Source organism: Megachile rotundata, chromosome 8 (assembly GCF_050947335.1).
Source record: "Megachile rotundata isolate GNS110a chromosome 8, iyMegRotu1, whole genome shotgun sequence".
In the NCBI taxonomy this organism is placed as follows: domain Eukaryota; kingdom Metazoa; phylum Arthropoda; class Insecta; order Hymenoptera; family Megachilidae; genus Megachile; species Megachile rotundata.
This window is the reverse complement of record NC_134990.1, coordinates 17608356-17626976: the sequence shown is the minus strand read 5'-3', so window position 1 is coordinate 17626976 and position 18621 is coordinate 17608356. Positions and strand designations below refer to the sequence as shown.

At 45.8% G+C, this 18621-nt stretch overlaps 1 protein-coding gene across 2 annotated transcripts; it reads right to left on the bottom strand.

Annotated features, from left to right (window-relative positions):
• Positions 1–186: 186 nt before the first annotated feature.
• On the bottom strand, positions 187–14386 carry LOC100875809 (uncharacterized). Of its 2 annotated transcripts, none has more exons than XM_076534445.1 (5): positions 13792–14386; positions 6658–6742; positions 4472–6577; positions 1456–4397; positions 187–1379 (listed from the first exon to the last, which is right to left on the bottom strand). In XM_076534445.1, exons 2-5 carry the CDS (start codon positions 6722–6724, stop codon positions 1083–1085), a joined length of 5412 nt encoding a protein of 1803 aa, XP_076390560.1. In that variant the 5' UTR covers positions 6725–6742; positions 13792–14386; the 3' UTR covers positions 187–1082. The 2 variants fall into 2 exon arrangements, with proteins under 2 accessions (XP_076390560.1, XP_076390561.1); XM_076534446.1 differs by lacking the exon at positions 13792–14386 and adding an exon at positions 7525–9274.
• Between the last annotated feature and the right edge of the window lie 4235 nt (positions 14387–18621).

Here is an 18621-nt window from a genome sequence, read left to right as displayed (position 1 = left end):
ATTTTAAATTTGAAATGCTTCAAGTTTACAATCGAGCATTACAAAATGTTAATACTATTTTTAATATGTTTCTCCTTCTATTTCGGAATAATAGTATTTTTAATATACTTGAGGTTATATCATACGAAGCGGATAAATCTTTGGAAGTTTAGAAAATTAATTAGGAATCGAGGGAAAGTTTTAAACTTTTTATGGACGATCTCGTTGTTTATTAATGTAAATTTTCACAGAGATCTAATACAAATACTCTCGGTACTTATACACGTTCTATAACTAAACTAATAACGTTCCATAACTATACTGTAGTATGGAAAAAAATCTTAAAATTACAGCTTCCTTTAAAGAAACATTTGCTCACATTCGTGAAATCAAAGAGAATGAATAATGTTTTACATAAAGGAAGTATCGATTAGAGTCATTAAGACGTAATTATGTACAAGATTATCTTCTCAAGGTTATACATTTGTACTGTATTCAGAAAATAGTGCCAAGCACTATTAAATCCATGAAATAAATGCAATAAAATTGATAAACTTTCTAATACCATTACTATGTTTAAGCGTATTCTACTTATTAAATTGAATCGCTCTGATCCACAGTTTTTCACTCCTCTGGACATTTGTCGAATTTCATCCACGCAAGTTGAATTCAGAATATAAAAGAAAAATTTTTAAAGAAGATATTTTAAAAGTATGAACACGTATAGGCGAAAGAATGATCAACTTAATAAATACGTGATATAAATTACTGAATACAGTCTAATATTGCATACGCTTCCCACAACCTAAATCCCCAACATTTGCGATATATGGTTTTCCAACGATTTTGCTACATCGTTTCAGGAAAATCGTAAGAAAACCAGTAATTATTAGCAAACGAATTTTTTGTTGTAATTAGATAAAGACTAAGTGGTTTAAAACCGCTTTTTACCTTCCTATTAATTACATGTCGTAACAAGATGACTGCTGAAGATCTAGACAGTATTATTGCGGGATCTTCCGCAGCCATGTTGTACAGAGATTCGCTTATTTTCTAATATTTAACGATTGGTCCTAATTTCTCATTCCTCACAAGTGTACGATTTAGAAGAAACGCAGATTCCTGGCAGAAAGGTTATAGTCTTCTATAGGAATCTGCCATCGATTGTCCCAATATTCGCTCTTCGTTCTGTACGCTAAATGCGTGCACATTGGTAATCGCGTTGCACGCTCGCACCTTCGCGACACCGACCAATACAAGAAGTTCTGCGGACACTTGTACAAATATCCTTGAATGTTGTTTCTGGAATCTCGTTTGCACTTATAGAATGCAGTGCTGCAACCTTGTCTGTAAGGATAATGTCCTTCTCCTGGGCAGAGCTGATCGGTCGACACTTTTATCTGAAATCGAATAGACCCTATGAAGAATATCTGTAAGGATGTAAAGTTCCTGAAAAGATTAGCTGAATATACTTACAGGAAAGACAGGACTATCAGCTATTTCTCTATAAAATCTTCCACTGGCTATGCCAGTCGTGCAAGCCTGACTACTCTTATCCTCGGGCAAACACTGAATCTTTTGCTCGTCGAAGATCGTATTCTCTGGGCAGCTCAGTACGAGTACCTTGATCTCCATGCTGCCTTCGTTGGTGCATTGATAGAACAAATTGCAGTACTTTGGATGTCTTCGGAAACCAGTTGGACAAGCTAACACGATTTGTTCGTCGGTCAGATTTCCAATTGGACAAGGCGTGGAAACAGAAGAATCTGTACTGGAAGCCGGTTCCGTAGTGGATTCTTGAGACGCGGTCGACGAGGTTGCTATTTCCGTAGTTTGTTCCGAGCTCGAAGTTGCATCGCTTTCAGTGGTTCCTTCCGTTGTCGTGGTGGAATCTGTAGTTGCTTCAGAAGTAGACTGAGTGGTTGCTTCGGTCATAGATTCGGTAGTTGCCTCCGAAGTTGGCTGAGAAGTGGACTCCGTAGTTGGTTCAGAAGTAGATTGAGTAGTAGATTCTGTAGCTGCCTCAGAAGTTGATTGAGTAGTAGACTCCGTAGTTGCCTCAGAAGTAGATTGAGTAGTAGACTCCGTAGTTGCCTCAGAAGTTGATTGAGTAGTAGGCTCCATAGTTGCCTCAGAAGTAGATTGAGTAGTGGACTCCGTAGTTGCCTCGGAGGTAGATTCAGTAGTAGACTCTGTCGTTGCTTCGGACGTAGACTCCGTAGTTGCCTCGGAGGTAGATTCAGTAGTGGATTCTGTCGTTGCTTCGGACGTAGACTCCGTAGTTGCCTCGGAGGTAGATTCAGTAGTGGATTCTGTCGTTGCTTCGGACGTAGACTCCGTAGTTGCCTCGGACGTAGATTCAGTAGTGGATTCTGTCGTTGCTTCGGACGTAGTCTCCGTTGTCGATTCGGAGGTTGATTCCGAAGTAGTGGACTCGGTTGTTAAACCAGTAGTTTGAGTAGACTCGGTCGATTCGGTAGCTGTCGTGGCATCCGTAGACGTTTCTGTCGACGATGACGCTGGCGTAGATTCAGTAGTACCCTCAGTGTCCCTTGACACTGTCGTCGATTCTATACCGCTTTCAGCAGTAGACGGCATTTGTTCCGTTGTCGATGCTTCAGGAGTTTCCGACGCGCTAGATGCAGGCATCGTACAATCTCTTGCAGGATAGACCGATTCTGGATGATTGCATACATTGATGCTGGGATCGAATATGGTTCCAGGTCCGCAGTTGAAATGGTACACGTTGAATCCATTTCCGTTGTCGACGCAACGGTAAAATTTATCGCACTCTGTTGGATGCGGATAGAAACCTTCGGTATTACAAACTATAGTATTATTAGGCTTCTTCGTGGCACAATCCGGCACGTTGGATTCGGTGGAAGACTGCGAAGTCGACGATGTAGGAGTTTCGGTGCTTGAAGATTGTTGAATTTCTTCTGATTTTTCTGAAGTGCTTGCAGTGACAGTAGTTGACAAAGATGTTGTCGATTCCGGTTGTCCAGCAGCGGACGTGCTACTGTCTCCTGCAGACGTGGTACTGTCTCCTGAAGCGGAACTAGTTGTCGAAGTACCATCTGTAGACTCTTGACCACTATGATCGATCTCGTTACTTTCGGTCGAACAGGAGGCTACTTGACTTATATAATTGCAAGTTTCGAGAGAAGAATCCCAAGCGGTGCCGGATGGGCATTCAAAGTCGTATCTTTGGAAGCGACTTCCGGAACCAACGCAACGGTAAAACTTTCTACAATCCGCTGGATTTGGGAAGAAACCCTGTTGTGTGCATCCTGATACTCCAGTAGACACATCGGACGTGGTAGATTGTTGCTCGTCGGACGAGGTACTACTTCCTGGTGTAGATTCTGTAATACCTGCAGGCGTAGATTCAGAACCGGCTGTACTAGTTTCAGGTGCAGACGTAGTAGGGAATTGTGACGTTGACGTACTAGTCGACGAGGTAGTCGACTCGGACGTCGATGGTGCGCTCGACGTAGTAACGATCGATGTAGGGTTAGTGGACGACGAAGATGCTGTGCTACTCGTTTGTGATTGAGATGCATCCGGTGGGTTAGTAGTGCTACCCGGCTCGTTAATGGATGAATCGGGTTTCGTACTGCTCGAAGAATCGGAAGAACCAGACCCACCCTTGCAATTAGGAACTGCGTGCTCGTGATTGCAACTTTGAATGCTCTGATCCCATACGGTTCCGGTACCACACTGGAATTCGTACTTAGTGAAGGTGGAACCACCACCGACGCAACGATAAAACTTTCGACAATCTTTAGGATTAGGGAAGAATCCTTCTTCGGTACATTCCGATGATCCAGTAGACGAGGCAGACGTCGTGGTCTCAACTTCGATAATAGTACTCGAAGGAGGCAAAGTAGAAGTAGATTCTGTAGAATCTGGGGTTATCGATTGAGGAGTGGTTGTGCTCGACTGAATTGGAGAGGTAGGAGATGTGGATTGCGATGTTGAATCGCTTATCGATGGAGGATTAGATGACGCAGTAGTTGACATAGTTGTTGTCGAAGCGCTCGATGACGCGATAGTGGATGAACTGGTCGAATGTGGTGGAACACTCGAAGATGACATCGATGGTGGACTGTTTGTTACAATTTCAGATGTACCTGGCTTATCAGTGTGATCATCGATTTCGTTATTCGATTCGTCTGGAACCTTGTCGCTCGAAGATTCAGGAGGATTGGATTCACTTTGACAATTAGGAACGAGATACTCGTGATTACAACTCTGAAGTACCGAATCCCATGCAGTACCAGCACCACATTGAAATTCGTATTTCGTAAATGTCGAACCACCTCCGACGCAACGATAAAATTTCCGGCAGTCTCGGGGGTCAGGGAAGAATCCTTCTTCCGTACACGTCCCCGATGGTTTCGATGCCCCTGGAGTTTCTGAAAAGAGATACAGTTGGTCATACTGCTACAATCATTTGTACTCTTCCATCGATCAACGACAGCAAAAATACCTGAAGATGTGTCAGGTGTGCCAGGAGTGCCAGGCGTGCCAGAAGATCCAGGTGTGCCAGGGGTGCCGGGAGTACCAGGAGTTCCAGGAGTGCCAGGGGTGCCGGGAGTACCTGGAGTTCCAGGAGTGCCAGGCATACCGGGAGATCCAGGAGTACCAGGAGTTCCAGGAGTTCCAGGAGTACCAGGAGTTCCAGGAGTGCCAGGCGTACCAGGCGTACCAGGAGTTCCAGGAGTTCCAGGAGTACCAGGGGTACCAGGAGTATCAGGAGTTGCAGGGGTACCAGGTGTACCAGGAGTTCCAGGAGTTCCAGGTGTACCAGGAGTTCCAGGAGTACCAGGAGTGCTTGGTGTTCCTGGTGTGCCAGGGGTTCCAGGAGTACCAGGGGTTCCAGGAGTGCCAGGAGTACCGGGAGTTCCAGGTGTACCAGAAGTTCCAGGTGTACCAGGAGTTCCAGGGGTACCGGGGGTACCAGGAGTTCCAGGTGTTCCAGGTGTTCCTGGTGTTCCAGGGGTTCCCGGCGTACCAGGTGTACCAGCGGTACCAGTGGTGCCAGAGGTACCAGGACTTCCAGGTGTACCAGAAGTTCCAGGAATGCTTGGTGTGCCTGGTGTTCCTGGTGTGCCAGGGGTTCCAGGAGTGCCAGGAGTACCAGGAGAACCAGGAGTTCCAGGCGTACCAGAAGATCCAGGTGTACCAGGAGTTCCAGGAGTACCAGAAGTTCCAGGTGTACCAGGAGTTCCAGGTGTTCCAGGCGTGCCAGGCTTACCAGGAGTTCCAGGAGTATCAGGAGTTGCAGGGCTACCAGGTGTACCAGGAGTTCCAGGAGTTCCAGGAGTTCCAGGCGTACCAGAAGATCCAGGTGTACCAGGAGTACCAGGAGTACCTGGAGTGCCTGGTGTTCCTGGTGTGCCAGGGGTTCCAGGGGTTCCAGGAGTGCCAGGGGATCCAGGAGTTCCAGGTGTACCTGGCGTTCCTGGTGTGCCAGGGGTTCCAGGGGTTCCAGGGGTTCCAGGAGTGCCAGGGGATCCAGGAGTTCCAGGTGTACCTGGTGTTCCTGGTGTGCCAGGGGTGCCAGAAGTGCCTGGTGTTCCTGGTGTACCAGGGGTTCCAGGAGTGCCAGATGTTCCAGGCGTTCCTGGAGTACCTGAGGTGCCGGGGGTGCCAGCAGTGCCAGGTGTACCTGGAGATCCAGAAGTGCCAGGTTGTCCACTAGGATCGCCAGGCTGACCCGGTTGTCCTGGTTGGCCATTAGGATCTCCGGGCTGTCCGGGGCTGCCCGTATCACCGTTCCATTGTCCGCCATTATCTCCGGTATCACCATTCCATTGTCCTCCGTTATCACCCGTATCTCCATTCCATTGTCCGCTGTTATCTTCGTTCCATTGTCCAGCATTATCGGTACCACTGTCAGCAGTCTCTAAACCTTGCTTACAATCCTGGCGCGTTACCGCCCAGGCATGATTGCACCCTTGAATTTCTGGATCCCAAACAGTGCCAACCCCGCAAGTAAACTCGTACTTAATGAACCTGCCGTTTCCTTCGTCGACGCATCTGTAGAATTTTCTGCAGTCCTTCGAGTCGGATAGAAATCCTTCTCGTGTGCACTGAACCTGACCTTGGTCAACATCGTTCTCCGTTTGATCACCGGTTGTAGAAGGCTGACTCGTCGATGGATTTGTAGTAGTCGTTTGGTAAGACGTTTGCGGTGATCCAGTTGTGGTCGTAATCCGAGTGGTAGTCGTAGGTGTTGCGGTCGTACGAGTGATTTCGCCAACCGGTGTTGTCGTCCATTGCGTGGAGGGTGATTGCGACGCGACAGAATCATTCGAATCGATTTCGTTTTCGTTACCACCGCACTCTGGTCGACCGCTGTCGTTCGGATGAGTACAGATGTTACCTTTGTCTTTCGAGAACACCGTTCCAGCGCCGCACTCGAATTGAAATTTCGTTAGAGGACTACCGTTTCCCCAATCGACGCATCTGTAGTATACCCTACAGTCGCGAGGATCAGGATGATATCCCTCTTCCGTACACGCAAAAGCATTGCTCCCTTGTCCGGTTTGCGCGCGGAAGTAATAATACGGATCCGAACTTGTATAAATACCTGCAAATTTAAGCGTTACCCAAATGTTAACGTTTCGGTGAAGACGAATGTAGCATTTATTTTGACGCGGAAAATCTTACCAGTTTCTTCGGACCCTGGGAAAATCGATATTATCAGAATGGCCAAGATTTGTACAGCCATCCACATGGTTACGATTCAGCTGATCTGAAAGAAGAAACAGTTATCGGCAAACGAGTAGGTGGCTGTCATAATTCAACGCCTGTTAGGAACCCTATCTGATTAATTTTAACGGGATAAAACAACGTGACGTAATCCGTGCCGTTTTGTAGGACAAGAGGCGTGGATTTCCTCGATCGTGAATCCCGCGCAAACAGCGAAAGATAAGCGATCGAACAGTTACTTCGGCGCGATGGTTGGCCCACGTCCAATCTTCCCCTTGATCGACGGCCAAAGGATTCTAACTGTCGGACCTGCTGACCTTGCATGGAATAATTCACGCATCATCAACGTTTCAGGATCAAACGATTCACATTTCTGCCGCGTCTTTGCCGGCCGATCGGTGACCTCGATTTTTTTCTCATTCGATCGTCGTACATTCGATAGATACGCGCGTGCTACAACAATTTGAATACTTGGCCATGACCATGACTTTGTCCCTTGTACAGTTACGTTAGCATCGAGTTCCGACACACCTTTAATCATTTGACACCGTATGTTGTTTTCGCCAGATCGTAAATCGGCGTCGTCATCGTGAACGGAATAAAGAAGCCGAGATCCAAACGAGTTAGCTCTCTCGCGTTTTATTCCGCTAATTCGTTTTACAAGGCGATTCGATGGAATTTCAAACGGACAAACGCGTCGTCACCCCTATGTTAGAAATTATCTTAATATACTTCGAAGACGGTATCGCGCGAACCTTGCTGCGACTTCACGATCCCTATGGTTTATCGAGATGGAAGGTACACACAGCAGGGAGAATTCCCTACCTTCTACACCTTGGTTCGTTCGTTGCTTCCATGCGCGGACATTCGATGTCTCACGGGCGTAGTCTTATCGTTATTCAGCATCGTAAGTAATATACAGCGCACTCCAGGGTATCGCTACCTTTAGATGAAACTCGACGGATAATAGTGGCGCTCTGCAATTATCGCAGGCTTTACGAATATCGTCGAACGCGATCGCGAGTTTCTCGTTCAACACCGTAGACCGTTACGACGCCACGCGTTTTATCACCGCGCGTTATAATGCTCCGCGCTGTGTGGCGCCGCGCGAAATCGTTAATCATCGCCTTAATTTGCATGATCCCTGTCTGGGAGGAGAGCTGCCTATGAATCGGGTTCAGTGCCGTAAATATCGTCGCTGGTGCCGTGCAATCTCGTAACGAATTACAGCGTGCACGACCTACGACTGGTCGATGAAAGGAGTCACGATAATTCTGAACGGACCGAAAGAGACGACCGATCGAAGGTGTTCGAGCGTGAGTCGAAGAAGAGGAGAGAAAGCTGCTCGTTGAAAGGCTGAATCGAAGCGGACCACGTTGTTCGACTCTCGTAGTCCTTTCTCTCGGTTGTTCGAATGAAAAAGAGGATTGCATGAACGGTGACATAACAGAGGAATGCCGTTTCTCCGAGCTGGCTGCGACTGCAACATCGAGGAAGAGAAGAGATCGCGGTGACATAAGTCGTAAGGCAGAGTCAATGTCAGTGTCGGCGATCCTGACATTGAGGTAGACCATGCTAGTTGAAACGGAAACTGGCCTGCTCGTATCGAATTCTTCGTATCGTTCGTTAATTAAACGAAATTTGTCGCTTCGTTATTGGAAACCAGTTTACTCGACGCTTTACGACGAAGCTCGTTTGACAGATTCGCGCGGGCTCCGATTTACGAAGCCGAACGGTGAACGTTGCGTGTTCGAACGCAGGAGCAGCGAGGTTTGGCTAAATCCGAAACAGCGAACTTTATGTTTGTACCTTGAAATATTACTTTGCGGGTGACGCATTTTCGTAAAGCTTGCTACCAGTATGTATCATTAATTTCGTTGAATTTTAGACGAGCGTAGATAGCGACGTTACTATACGTAGGTCGTGGATATTTAACGATATCGATTGGCCCGTAAGATTTGGGCGAAGCGCCTCTCGTCGTTGAATGAAACATTCTCTGTGCCGAGGGTTCAGACCCCGTTCACACGAGAATCGTTGCCTGAATACAAATCGATCGTATCCCATGTGGACTACGTTCCCGTTTCGTCAAGAATCGCGCGAAAAACAGAAGGATACTTTTCGTGCATCGCATTCTAAACAAGTTCCACTAGCAAGTATCGTAGGCTTCTCTAGAGCAAACGGCAATACAGGAGAAAAAGGTGTCAGCACGTGGTGATTTCTGGTCGGCAAATTTATAAAGTCGACTTTGAGCGGAAGATTGTCCGATACTAATCTTTAATAAAAATCTCTTGGAATTTTCTTCGCTTGGAATTCTACGAGTGTCTCCGCCTCCCATTAACGTCCAAGAATTAATACCATTAAATACGATAAACGTGTCTCTGCCTCCATCGCGGCGAACACGTTAAACTGGAATGGTTGTCTTATTTAAATTATCGCTACGCGTAATAGCGTCGTTACTCATAGTTTCGACCGCTCTACGTTAAATACGGTCTGCGAGTCTCTAATTGTTACTTTAACAAGATGCATGATATATCGGTCTCTTAATGAATCGTTTATCGGTAATTGCGCATCGGCAATATTTTACCCGAGATCATCAACGATTAAGAACGTAAAGGGACGTCCGAAATACGCCACGAAGGTACGCGGAGGTAACGACAGGTTGTTAAGGAGTTACACGACTTATTTATAAACCGATTCAAGTCGTTCTGCCACCTGCTGTTAGGTATCCGAGGAACGAGGGAACTCGAAGAGAAGAACTCAAGGACGATCTCTGTCGTGCATTACCTTCGGCTAAAGTCTCTCGTCGACGATTACCTCCGCTGTAAAAACTGATTCCTCCAATTAAAAACAATTCGGCGCGCATTGTTTAAAGCGTTTTTCAGGATACACCGAAAGGAAACGACATCTAAGGTATCATTAGGCGAAGTCTGCGGTTCAACGATTTCACGGGCTAAAAGCACCCGGAAGACGAGAGATTTGGGATGACGGGCAAACGACCCGAGTAACGATTTAATTAATGCTTTCCCTATCGGTGCTGTAAAACGCAAAGTCGGTTCAATGATCCCGAGATGCCTAAGAGAGCTCGTTAAACCTAAGAGACCGGCTCGTCACGAATTTTTCACTCGAAGCGATAAACTTTTTACGATGATCGAAAAATACGATTCTCCGTCGAAACGCGATAATTTTCCCGATGACCGCCGAGCAGGATTAACAGCGAAGACAATCGTGTAACTGTACGCTCGAAACGCGTGGCCTCGAATTAAAATCAATTGGCTGATGAGTCGCGAATCACGATTCAGGAAAGCAGAGTGTACAGTTATCCTCGTGGATAATGCACCGGTCGATCGATAACGGAAAAATCGAGGAGAAAGTCCTTCTCCTCGTCGTTATTTCTGAATCGCGGATACAGAAATTTGAGCGCGCATTATCGTAAATCAGCGGCCGCTGGAGTAAATCCCGTTCGCCACGCACGCCGGTGTCCGTCAGCTTTTTGGCAAGCGCTTCGTATGTCCATCATCGTTGTAAGTTATAATCCCTGACGTGTTCTTCGAAATTGCTTCAGTGAGATACAAGAACGCAGCACGTCCTTGAACAGATCGGAATGGTCGCTTTAATCGAACCAGTTCTTGATTCGAACACAAAATGACGATCGAACCTTCTTCGAAACGATAAACGTTGCGGTTCGACAGAGAAACATCTCTGCCATCGTGAATCGCTTCGTTCATGGACGATCAGGCGTTACCATATTCGTTATGGAGGAAAATTGGATACATTGTCGAGAAAGAATGAACTAGATGCAAAGACGCGTGCGTGTGGAAATGTCTGGAGAGCGAAACAAGAGTGGTCTATTTAATGGATCGAATTCGTTGCGTAGCGGAAAGGATGCGGAGTAAGTAGCGAGAAGGGGAAGAGTTAATCGAGAGTAAGACGTAGCCGAACAAAGAAACAGCGTGAACGCAATCCGGTGCAATGAACCTAAACTGTTATGATGGCACGTTCGTTCCGATAAGACGTTGAAAGTCGCAAGGCCGCTTCTTCTCCCACCGATTATACACCTTTCCCCCTCGTTCGCGTTCGAGCTGATACGCGGTGGCAAGGGAATCGCGATACGTTAATTAAATTGCGGCAGGATGCGTCGTTAAGGAAATCGTAGCATTCGTTCGCGAAATCCTTGCGTCCGGGAATTGTCCGACGTGCGAGTCTCGAATTCTATTTGAATCGAGTTCTTCCAACCTTCGCGGTATAATTATAAGCGATCTTTTCATATTACTATTTCTTCGGCACGGAAGTACTCGTTCATTGTACGTAGACGCGTTCTCTTCGATATCCTTTCGGATCTTGCTTAAATTACCGGTAGAAGAACTTTTAACGGCAACGACTGAGCGATTCGAAACAAAACAATTAGCAAAACGACGACGAGTCCCCTAACCGAAGGTAATCGTATCCTTGGCGAGCCGCAATTAAAGGAATACTTGTAAATTGCGCGCTCGAGTCTTCCCACTCGGTCCGTTTACTTCGTCCTCTTCATTTTTTCATTATATCCCTTATTCGAGACCGCGATCCTGCATCCGAGCTAACCCGTAGATTTATCATGCATCGCATGCGGGCTCCGCTTCAACGAGGTTCAAGGCTCCGGATGATGCTCGTGTATCACGTTTACTAGAAAATGAGAAACCCCGTGTCCCGGCTATATTAACGTCCACGTAAATAGAGCGTAATTGCGTACGCGGCCTAACGAAATAAAACGAAAGGAAACGACGGGGACTGGACAGGCCTGGGACCTTCTTTGAGTCTATTAGTAAGGCCTTTCTGCTAGATATTTCATCTTGACTAAGATCATTTACGCGGGAAGAATATATCGCGAGCTTTCGTCGCCGCAGGAAATTGAATTTCCTTCCTCGGAGCGGTTAAACACCGGCGTGCATCTTTCTCGATACTTACCGACGCAAAATTCTAAAACGAAATAATCGAGTCTTAATATCCGGTGAAACGCGTGTCCACGATTAACGATCGCGCGCACGTTTTCGAGCAGAAATTATATAACGTGTCAGGTTGTCAATTACCATTCAGGTTAATTAAACAACGTGGAAAATAGCAAAGTTCTCGGGAATAACGTTCGGAAGAATTACCGAGATGGCTATCTCATCGATGCCACGGTAACGTCGACTATCGTGTATCGCGGTATAAATTCATCCTACAAGGAGAATATCATTAGACGTTGGAATGACTCATTTTGTCGGTCGAAGAAGAAATCTCTTCTATTTTTATTATGGAAAATCGGTCTCTATCGCGAATTCTGCAATCTTCCAAGGTTGCGCTTCGATCGAGCCTGTTAAAGAAATCAAATTTTTTCCCACATTCTCTTTGTTTCTTTCGAGAATAATTAGATCGAAACCTCGATGCAAAAACGGAAAGAATCGCAACGCGTTGCGCCAACGTTCAAAAGCATTTATCTACCGATACTTTTTCTTATTTACCAGATACTTTTAATTCTCGAGTTTCGAAGAAATATAGCGCGTTGCACGAGCACAGGCGGTATCGCGTCGCATCGTCGAGGATCGCTATGCAGTTTCGATGCTATAATCCGCTTTTAATCGACTCCTTGCCTCTGACAATGAAATAAACTCTGCCGTAAGAGAAAAACTGTACTGTTCAACTGGCTGCTCACGAAGTGCACGAACCAGTGGAATGTCCTTCGAAGATCCCCAGTTTTTATCGCGAATCCGGGAAGAGAGCTCGTTAAGGGGACGCGAAAAAGCACCGTGTGCATCCGTGCTTTCTGCTCACAATGAATTTTACTTATTGCGCTGAATCGGCATGATACACCGGAAACATTGTATGCAATGGATCTTATTATTATTGCGAACGGCGTGTTTTACCGACTACTTCCACCTTATTTACAGTCTAGTACATCTACCAACAATTACTGTGCCTCCAAAAATATTTGCCGACGACCTTCGAAACGCGAAAAGGATACATTTACGGAGCACGAAGATCGTGACGAGGCAATGTCGAGGACGAGCGGTTGCATCGACTCAATGCCAAGATCGACGAATTCGTCGGTCCGATTATTCGAACGGAATGCTCGATCGATCCGAATACAGCTCGCGATTTTCGGCCTCGCGACGCGACGAGAATCGACAATCGAGCCGGAGATTTTCGGCCGGACACACGTTCGTAGACCGACACCTTGTAACCTCTGTAAATCGTGTCTGTAACCCGGTAAAGCTGTTACGTGACTTTGCCGATAGTAACCCAGAAAGAAGACACAGAACCAACGAATATCGTGCTAGATTTCGAGTAGTAAACCTCGAATCGTGTTGGATTTGGGTGAACTCGAAACGAGCGATCCTTGTTTCCTCGATCGATTCGTTAGCGAAAAAAACCCGCGTTTCGAATAATTAGTTGTTCGATAAAAGTAACAGACCAATTACGACACGGCGATGCAAGCGTGTAGCAACCGAGAAGCTTTATCGAACGTAATAACCAGCTGCCGTAGCCGAGCAACGTATTAATCGCTCGTCGGGAAGAGTAAAATTCGACCTGCCTATCATCGCGTCCTTTACTCGAATTAAAAAGTCGTATTAATCGAACACGCAACGACGTCCAGCAAGTTTAATGGACGATGTATGCAAGGTCTCGAGTGCCGAATCGGGAGGTGTATTGCATTAATACCACCGAAATTTTGACGTCACCGTTACACGATTATTACGATGCGCGAACAAAATACGAAACAGGCTACCGACTAAAAAAGGCGTCGAATTAAATTCGGTTATCTAACGTGTCGTGTAATTAGACAATCAATGTTCTCGACCAATTTGTTTTCCAACGGGACTCTAATTCACGAGTTTACCATTAGTGAATCACCGATTGCTCGACAAACGTACGCAAAAAATTGTTTCGGTTGTCTATTCATAAACGTTTAATATCCATACACCAGTTCCCGGAAACGTTTCAATCGATTCTGCCGCGAATAACGAATTCGCAACGCGGCATTTTTATCCATCGATGCTTTCGGTTTTGTCAAGAAAGTCACAGACACTCGATATTCACTGTAAAAATCGCGTAAAAGGACCGAAGAAGAGCACTCACCTGTACGCAGGATCAACGACGAACTGAAAAGTCCTCTTTAAATCGAACAGATCGTCATCTCGCGATTAGTTCCAATTGATAAGCACCTCGGGGGATCTGTACCGAAGCTTCGTGAAGGAGAAGATGGTCGAAAGTGAGACTCGTCGCGAGACGTTTTCAGGTACTATTCTGTAAATCGGTTGCCGATCGTGGCACGTTCTCGAGAGGGAGTAAGTCCTGAGGACGCGGATGGCTCCTACTTATAAAGACTTGGCCAAGACTTGGCTCTCCAATTGGCTTCCACGTGTGTGTTCAACGTCTACGTAAGTCGGTACCCCCTGCACGTGCGTAGGTATGCGTGTCTGCGTGTACACAAGAAGGAATCGTGGCTTCGTCCAGGTAGAAGGGGGCACAAACCGTGTTCCGATCGTTATACGCTCGATGCTGCTGTTACACATTACACACAGTCAATGCCGAGCCGGTGCCTCTTTACCAAATCGATTCGTTCTTCTGTCGATTCCCTTTTCGCTTTGCTTTCGAAACAAACCGAAAACTTTTGCGGTTCGACGTTCAACGAACCTCGACGTTTCGTCTCGAACGAGTCATTTACATTTTGCCTTCGATGCCTCCGAGTAACGTTGTACGACATTTCGATACTTATCGGTTCGATCGGAAGAGTCGATTAATACGTTTCGATTCGGGTTCAATTTAAATTCTGGGGCGATAACCGCGTTTCGATTTACCTTCGTGAACTCGATATTCGTGTACGACGATCGATCAAGCGAGACACCGTCGATTTTGTCACGAATCGTAATAACGCGGTTTGGCCGAATATTTCGTACCGCTGTTTTATCCCCGAATTGTACGCATATACAATGATCCATGTATGTAGACATCGAATGGAACAGGTTTGATTGCACGCTACTGTGTTTACTGTCATGAATCGAGATTTCTCGAGGATACTCGCAATCAGGACGTTCAGGTTCTGCTCATTTATTCACGACTATTTCCACGAAAATTACTCTTGGTACTCGTAAATCGTGATAAAATATACCGGTGATTCGAAAGAAAAATATTTACTTTTTCTCTAGGTGGTAGCTGCTGCGGCAAGCTAATTGAAACATAGGAGTCTAATTAACGAGATCGTGCCTGATGCTGAAACCAGTTCTCGATTCTAGCTTACGACGTTGATTATAATTCGAAATAATCTATTCGATATTTTGCTTATAAAGTGTACGTACTATTTTGCTTCCGTTCTCGTCAAATTTACTGGTTTATTTTTCGGTGAACAAAATTTTCGTAATTTCAAAAATTCGAAGTTTCGATAAACGGAAACTGTTCGATCGTCACGAATCGTCCATAAATTCTTTTGACTCGTCCTTATTGTGTACGCGTTGGATGCAATATTTCGTGTTCTTCCTATTTTGTAACTCGTACGCGTTACTTTTCCACGCGAGTGCCCGGCAACAGGTTCCACTATTAATATCTCAATCGACACACGATCCGAAAAAGAAGATCGATCCTGTCGAACGTTGGCCCTCGGATCGTCGTTGGGTTCCTAGAACCACCTGCTGAAATTAATGATAACGCTCCAAACGATCCCACAGATGATCGCTCCCTTCGCGAGAGTTAGATTTAGTGTCTGATAACGACTCGTACTTTTGATTTATACGCCACGAGACAAACAGTTATTTGCTTTTGCTTTGTACAATTTATGGAACAGGTTTTCTTCGAAATTTTTTTTTAAATTTACACATTCTTACTCTTCCCACGTTTTTCTGCGTTTTCCTACTGGGTTCTCTCATTCCGCATTTTGATGAATCTTTTCGCCTTTTAACAAATTGCGTCGCTTAAAAATCGTAAGCGAGTAATAGCCGGTGCTTGTCACAAAAATGGTCTATAGATGTTCGCGTCTAGTAGTTATTTATTCGCTAACGATCTACGCGCTCGTAAGATATTCGGTGTAACCTCGTGGACCATTACTCGTCCGATTGTTTCGTCGAAATTAAAAGCCTCGAGAAAGGTGAACGTTCGTCCGGGCCAAGGTTCGTCGAACTTGAAGGCGCAAATGGAACTGCTAGACAAGAAGAAAATAAGAAAAGCGTCGATCGTAATTTTGATAGAAGAGGATATGCAGGTTTCGGCAGGGTCAAGGGCCGTGGATTATCAGTAATTATCAGCGATTGTTCTCGCGTGGCCGTTCCACGCGAATTCCGGAATAACGATGCCGCCCGTGGGAATTTAAGCGTACGTGTCCGTCCCTTCTTTTTCTTCCTGTCGACCAAGGCTGCCCATGGACAACGCCTCGTCGCCTTGCCGGAGGAACGATAGAAGCGTTGAACTTTGCTTGCTAGAGGAGCCTCGAATAACGAATGCCGGTTATAAACGTGCGTGTTTCCAGTCACCGGTAACAGTATAACGTAACGAATGCAACAGACTTCGGGTAAACTTAACCCTTAGCGTTCACGATTCCTGCGATCACCGACAATATCATTTCGAGGCAACAACGTTACTATAAACGTCGCATGGAAATCTGCGATTATGGGAATACGTCTAAGGATCGCGTAACTTTAATCGGCTTTTAGTTTCGTTATACGAGCTTACCGTTCGAATATATGTACGCGTCGTGGAGATTCGTGTAAAGATAACACCGAACGGTTTCGTTTTAACACCTTGTGTCTTCCGAAATTAAACTCGAACAAGAAAATCATTAAAATTTATTAACGAGTCATCGCTGGGGACAAAGAAGCCGTGACAAGTCAGAATTTCGGTTTTGGAATCGTGACGAACCGGACTCGTTACTCGATATCAACGTTAATTGAAACCGAATTTATCGTACGTTGTACTCTTGTTCGTTGCATTTTACGGCAGTTTTTTTCGATGCGTATGAAAATCGATTAATTACGGTGTACGCGTTCATCTTCTTCGAGAGTCGACTTAACCGAGCGAGTATATCCGACGTAATACCTACTCGAGTAACGGATGGAAGTTATCGGTGATCGACACCGTTAATTTAATTTAATCGAATATTTATGAAAAGAGACGCAAAGAAATTTTGATGGACGTACGCGATCGCGAATCCTCCGTTAATTATAGGCCGGCTAAAATTTCGAGCTTCGCGTGACAGAAACCGGCAGTCCATAATAAATATCTGCAATTATTCGACATACGCGTATCGTGCGATATCAACAGCGTTAAACGATCGTCGAAATACGATCAAACGAACGTTTGTCAAACGATATTGGAGACGCTATTGCCATTCGAATGCAAATGCGTAGCGGTACGGATGAGTCAGTAGCTAATTGTAGCAACGAGTTGAAGAAACGAGCTAATAACAGAATGTCTGTAAACGTCGATGAAGAAACACGGGCAGAGTAGCAGGTAGTAGAATAGGTTAGGAATGGGCAGACAGTAGGTACGGCGTGCATCAGCCGTGCATATAGAAAATACAGGATCGAAAGAGAAAGAGAGTAACAATGGACCGTATCTCAGTGGCTCGGCTAACCATAAACGTCCCTAAGGAAAAATCACCGCGACTGTCCAAGCGATTATAGCTGTCGTTTTACGTTGGATTCCAACGAAGGAGGAGGCGATTCATTCCACGGAAAAGTACGTGAATTAACGAGCATCGGAATAAAGCGCGGAAGTGCGCTGCCATGGTCCAAGCCTCTTCGTGTACCGCAGACCCGATCCATGAATTATTCCGCTACGAACGACTAACTCGATTCTCCTGTCTTTCCAATTTTTCCGGAGAAAAGCGGAGGAACTCGCCGATGAGGCGCGACGGGGTTGCAATTTCTGTTTAGAGCCAGCTTACTATTCTTACGCCAACCTACGCATCCTCCCTCCAGACTTTTCCTCGCTGACTCCTATTTATTATGCCACTTGTTCGCCTTTATTTTTCTTTTGTCGTCTTCGTTCTACGTTCGTTCGCTCCATTCGGTATTCGCTCTGTTCGATCGAACCTTGCTTCGCGTGGAAATTTATGGGGAGTGTTTCTAAATAATATTGAAACGTGTACAGAGTCGTGGGAATTTGTCGGATAATATTTGTTCGGATGGAACGAAATTGAAACGTCTCGAGATAATTCCTGGTTAGCGTTCGAGGACGAGAGGAAAAATCGAACAAGTCGGCGAACGAAAGAAGCGACGGAAGCGCCAGGCGAGAAAGTGATCAGGATGCACCTGTTACTTACTTATCCCGTGGAGTATCGACCGAATAATGACAAGGAATAATAAAGATCGCCCATGAAATATCCTTTTTTCTCGTTTTTAGCTGTGCCGTGGCGTCGATAGCGAGCACGAACGAGAGAGAACCCTTGCTTGGAAGGCTTCGAAACCGGGCGCAACCTATAAATAACCAAGCGCCTCTTTGCATCTCTTTGCGCTTCTTTTCTTTCTCTTCTCTCCTTCTTCTCTTCTCCGTTCCTTTGCTCACCTCCGACGCACGCGCTTTCGCGATCAGAGACCCCGTAATTCAGGTTCCTTCGCACGTACGCGCGTACAATCGACGCAATTAATGTCTGCGGTCGAAAAACTGAACTGTCCGTTTGTATTCGTTGTCAAAACCGAGTTAGCGGACGAGTCAATTTTTCACCGAAGAGATTGAGGTCCTTCCTCGCGTTTCGTCGCGACGAATCGAACATATTCTTTTTATCCGAGTTCGTTGCTCGCATAAACGATGCGCTTATGAAGATATGGAAGAAATTAGAGGTTATTCGAAATAATTTTTATCGGGCAAATGGACGCAATAAATTTACGGATGGTCATTCTCGAGAGGGTGCATCAAGCCGGCTGGAAACGTTATTTTAATCGCGATGTACCGAAATGGATGTCTGATGTACCGAAAGTA

Bases quoted from the DNA above. Each gene is read 5' to 3' on its own strand.
- LOC100875809 (XM_076534445.1), bottom strand. From the start codon at position 6,724: ATGTGGATGGCTGTACAAATCTTGGCCATTCTGATAATATCGATTTTC. The intron at 6,578-6,657 runs GTAAGATTTTCC...TTAAATTTGCAG, and splicing joins CCCAGGGTCCGAAGAAACTG to GTATTTATACAAGTTCGGAT. The intron at 4,398-4,471 runs GTATTTTTGCTG...ATCTCTTTTCAG, and splicing joins CACACCTGACACATCTTCAG to AAACTCCAGGGGCATCGAAA.